This window comes from Fonticula alba (assembly GCF_000388065.1).
Source record: "Fonticula alba strain ATCC 38817 unplaced genomic scaffold supercont2.10, whole genome shotgun sequence".
In the NCBI taxonomy this organism is placed as follows: domain Eukaryota; order Rotosphaerida; family Fonticulaceae; genus Fonticula; species Fonticula alba.
The window spans coordinates 252417-257149 of NW_009242980.1; the positions used below are offsets into that span (position 1 = coordinate 252417).

Genomic DNA, 4733 nt, shown 5'->3' on the forward strand with positions numbered 1-4733 from the left:
CCGCCTGGTGCGCCGTCACACGCTCCCCGCCCTCTCGCCCCCTCGCCACTCGCCGCCGGGCGCCCTCCCCTCCGCCGCCCCGGCCCAGCATGGCTGCCATGGCGGCCCGCGGCCCCGGCCCGGCGGCCCCGGCCCCCGGATTGGCCGTGCGCCTGGCCCTGCTGCTGGCGGGCCTGGGATCGATGCTGCTCTTGCTGCCGCACTGGGCCTCGGCCGCCACCGCCGACGACCCGGACGCCGACATGCCCCAGTTCCTGGCCTTGGATATGCCCATCAGCTCGGGAACCAACTCCAACAGTGGCTTCGGGCGCCTGTTCTCCAACGACCCCCTGGTGCACTACACCCTGCACAATACCCAGTGCCACTTCTACTCGCAGGCCACCCATCAAAGCGTCTTCCCGGAGGCGCGTCTGGGCGGCTTCTTCCTCCGGCCCGCCGCCCGGACCATCTCCTTTACCGACATCCCGACGGAGTCCCGTGCGTCCATGTTGGCCGTGGCCGCTCCCCGGGCCGACCCGCTGATCGCCTGGCAGGATGCCCAAACGGTGGCCCTCTCCACCGGGTCCACCAGCTACCAGTACACCTTCGACCCCGGCGCGGTGCCGGCCCTGCTGGCTGCCTTTGCCACCGGGCCCCTGGTGGCCCAGCTCCTGGTCCAGTACGGTCCCGGCACCACCACCATCCTCAAGTTCAATGCCGGCGCCTGGACACGCACCGACGCGGCCATCAGCGCCACCTCCGGCACCTCCGGCCTGGCCGGGCACTTCTTCGTGGCCACCGCCACCGGGTGGGTGTGGCTGCAGGATGGCCGGCCCGCGCGGACCATCACCCTCGACGAGCCGGTCATCCAGCTGGCCGCCACCCGGTACCTGGTCACCGACCCGGCTCGCGTGGACTTGGTGGTTGTCACGGCCACCCGGCTGGTGATCTACATCGGCCTCGGCAATGACAATGCCTGGCAGCAGGTCATCACCGACCCGCTGCCGGCCTCCCGGAACAGCCTCTCCCTGTCCATGGTCCCCCGGGTGCCTCTCATCAGCCAGCCCACCGGCTTCCTGTACCTTGCCCAGGCGAACACCGCCATCTGGCGAGCCAACCACCACCCCTCGCGGCCCCTGTGGCAGCGGGGCAGGGCTCCCTTCTCCTTGGCTCCCGCCGGGGCCAGGCCCATGCCCATCCTGATGGATGGCGTGCCAGGCCACCACCCGGAGCAGTGGGCCCTGTTCGACTCGTCGCGAGCCTACCAGCTCGACAGCCAGTTCGGCTGCTCCGGAGGCGATCCCTCGCTCGTGTGCCACCCGGACAGCGCCAAGTGGGCCTGCGCCCCGGGGCGCATCTACTCGCCGCTGGCCTCGCCGGCGGAGCTGTGCGCCGGCTGCGCCGATGGCTACTATCAGGTGCCCGTGACCCCATGGCAATGTACGTCCGGGGGCCGGGGTCCTCCTCGGCCGGGGGCCGGCGCCCCCGTGTGGTCCGCTCGGGCTGGTGCTCCCTTCGCCCGTGCCCCCCCCCCCCCCCCCCCCCCCCCCCCCCCCCCCCCCCCCCCCCCCCCCCCCCCCCCCCCCCCCCCCCCCCCCCCCCCCCCCACCCCCCCCCCCCCCCCCCCCCACCCCCCCCCCCCCCCCCCCCCCCCCTCCTCCCGCGCCCTTCTCTGACTGCTGCCTGACGCGCCATCCGCACATCGCACGCTCGCTGTGGGCCTCGCCCGGCTCGCCCTCATGACATGGTCACCCCCCTCCCCCCAGACCAGTGCCTACCCTGTCCCGGGGCCAATTGCATTGCCTGCATGGCCGGCGTGTGCACCGCCTGCGCGCGGAACTTCCTGCTGCAGCCGTCCACCGGCCCCGGCCAGCTGGCCTTCACCTGCGTGGCCCAATGCGCCCCCGGCTTCCAGCCCAGTGGCGAAGTCTGCCTGCCGGCTACCATGCCCCCGCTGGCGACTGCCTTCACGCCCATGCCCCCGATGGCCGATGGCCGGACCATCCTCTCGCTGACCCGGACTCGGGCCTACCCGAAGGCCGGCCGACTGTATGTGTCCAATGCGTCGCTGGCGGCCCCCGAGCCCGGGGCCATGCTGGTCCTCCTGAGCGACTTCTCCTTCGGCATCCTGGACATGGCCCAGCTGGCGGCCAACCCGCCGGCCACCACCCTGCCCGTCATCCCGGTCACCCTCATCGGCGATTCGATCAGATACTCCGGCATGCTCTTCGAGCTCGGGCCGGTCATGCTCCCTGGCCGGGTGGCGCGCCTGTTGCTGATGAATATGTCCGACACAATGGCCAACTACCTGAGCCTGAGCTGCACCCTGCCCGGAGCCGCGCCGGCCGACGAATGCATGCTCACCGCGCCGGAACTGTCCCGCGTGCCGACCCACACCAACTTCTATCCCCCGCGGCAGCTGTCGCCGACCATCATCCAGGCGGACAACACCTACTTCGAGCTCCGCCCCGATGGCACCCTCCTGTCGGTCAGGGACTATGATACCGCCTTCTGGGACCACTCGACCATGCTGACTCACATGGATCTGGCCACTGGCCAGCCGGCTGTGTGGATCTACCGCGTGGCAAGCGGCACTCTCATTGCCCAGCCCTGGGATTTGGTCAGCCGGGCCGACAGTCGCATCCGGGCCAGTGACACCTCCCTGGCCCAGCCCAACAACCCGATGTCGGTGGCGGCGCAGTCTCCGGCCGGGGGGCTCGCCCTGCCGCACGGTGTGGCCGCTACCACCACCACCACCACCACCACCACCACCACCACCACCACCAGCAGCGGCGGTGGCGGCTATGTCAAACTCATGCCCAGCAGCAGCTGGAAGCCTCTGATGCTGGAGGTCGGGGCCACCCGGCGCCCGGCACACCTGGCCTCCGGCGACGTCCTGCTGACCAGCATGATCATTCACAACAGCATCCCCTACTGGGCCGTGGTAGCCTATGGCTCGGGGACGGATGCCCAGCGCCGGACACGGTCCATCGCCGGGACGACGCACCTACTGACCCCTCTGGACCACCTGCTAAACTTCGAGGCCAGTAGCAAGTTCCATGCGGTTGCCATGCGCCTGCAGGGCCTGCCCGAATACCCCAGTGCCCTGGTTGTCCTGCATCCCAGGTTCCTGGGGATCATGCTGCTGCACTGCCCACTGGGGGAGCTGGCTTGCCGGCCCGGGCCGCGGCAAACCTTCGCCTATCCGGCCGCCGCGGAGCCCGTTTCGTACGACACCCTGGACGTGGCCCAGCTGGTCGGGCCAGCTTCCCTGCCCTCCGGCCAGCCGTCGGCCGTCAGCTTCTTCCTGACCACGCGCTTGTCCTCGGCCAAGGGGTTCCTGGTGCAGGTGGGCCTGGCCGAGTGCCCGGCCGGCACGTACGGCCCCCAGTGCCAGCCATGCCATGCTGCCTGCCAGACGTGCACCGGGCCGGCCGCCAGCCACTGCCTGGTGGCCAAGTGTGCGGCCTACCTGCCGGCCGAGCCGGGCGTCTGCCTGGCCGCCTGCCCGGCCGGGCTGGTCCCCAACGCGCAGGGGGCCTGCCTTTGCCATGGCAGCTGTGTGTCCTGCGCCAGTCCGGAGCCCGGGGCCCCCTTCGTGTGCACCGCCTGCGCCATGGGCATGGCCGTGGCCCCGGCCGGTGGCCCGCAGGCCGGCCAGTGTCTGGCCTGTCACACCTCGTGTCGGACCTGCTCGGCCCCGAGCAATGGCCATGCCTGCACCTCCTGCCCGGACAATGGGGCCTTCCTGCGGCCGGATGGCACATGCGCCGCCGGCACCTGCCCGGCCGGGAGCTGGAACAACCCGGCATCGCGCACGTGCGCCAGCTGCCCGGTCGGCTGCTCGGCCTGCCCGGCGGCTCCCCGGTGCTCGGCCTGCCAGCCGGGCTTCCTGCACGAGGCCATCATGCAAACGTGCCTCCCCTGCGCCCCGGAGTGCACCACCTGCGCCGGGAGCACCGACACGTGCCATGGCTGCCGGCCGGGGTACCGGTGGGCGGCCGGGGCCCCGCCCACCGGCACCCCGGCCGTCGCCCGGTGTGTCGCCTGCCCCGCCTCGTGTGTCTCCTGCCGCGACGATGGCTGGTGCCTGGTCTGCGAGCCGGGGCGACTGATGACCCCGACCGGGACCTGTGTCAGCGTCTGCCCGGCCGGCACGGCTGTCAATGCCGGGAAAACCGCCTGCGAGCCGTGCCACCCCCGGTGCAGCAGATGCTCCACCCCCGGCGCGGTGGAGGCCTGTCTCACCTGCGCCCCGGAGCTCCACCAAATGGCCACCGACGACGGCATCACCTGCCTGGACGTGTGCCCGGTGGGCTACTGGTCGGCTGCCGGGGTGTGCACCCCCTGCAAGGAGGCCTGCCATGCGTGCTCCGCGGAGCTGGCCTGCGACGAGTGCCAGCCGCGGCACTTCCCCCTCGACGACGGGTCCTGTGCCCTGTGCGATGCTTCCTGCGCGTCGTGCGACGATGCCTCATCCTGCACCGCCTGCCAGCCCGGGTGGCTCTTCCTCAGCACCGACCCGCTGGTGGAGTCCCTCTGTGCGCCTGCCTGCCCGGCCGGGCAGTACGCCGACACGGCCGCCGGCCGGTGCACCGGCTGCCACGCGTCGTGCGACACCTGTGGCCACGCCACCGCCTGTGCCACCTGCCGGCAGGGCCACTACTTCACCAGCACCGACCCGCTGGTGGAGTCCCTCTGTGCGTCTGCCTGCCCGGCTGGCCAATTCGCCGACACGGCTGCCGGCCGGTGCG

General features: G+C 72.0%; 1 protein-coding gene across 1 annotated transcript in view; it reads left to right on the forward strand.

Annotated features, from left to right (window-relative positions):
* Positions 1 to 89: 89 nt before the first annotated feature.
* The window catches only part of H696_05378 (TKL protein kinase), a gene marked incomplete at both ends in the record, with an annotated part of 9180 nt that continues 4536 nt past the window's right edge, over positions 90 to 4733 (forward strand). The window contains 2 exons of the mRNA XM_009499219.1: positions 90 to 1419; positions 1746 to 4728. Coding sequence (XP_009497494.1) covers positions 90 to 1419; positions 1746 to 4728 — 4313 coding nt within the window. The remainder of the gene's footprint in view (positions 1420 to 1745; positions 4729 to 4733) is intronic.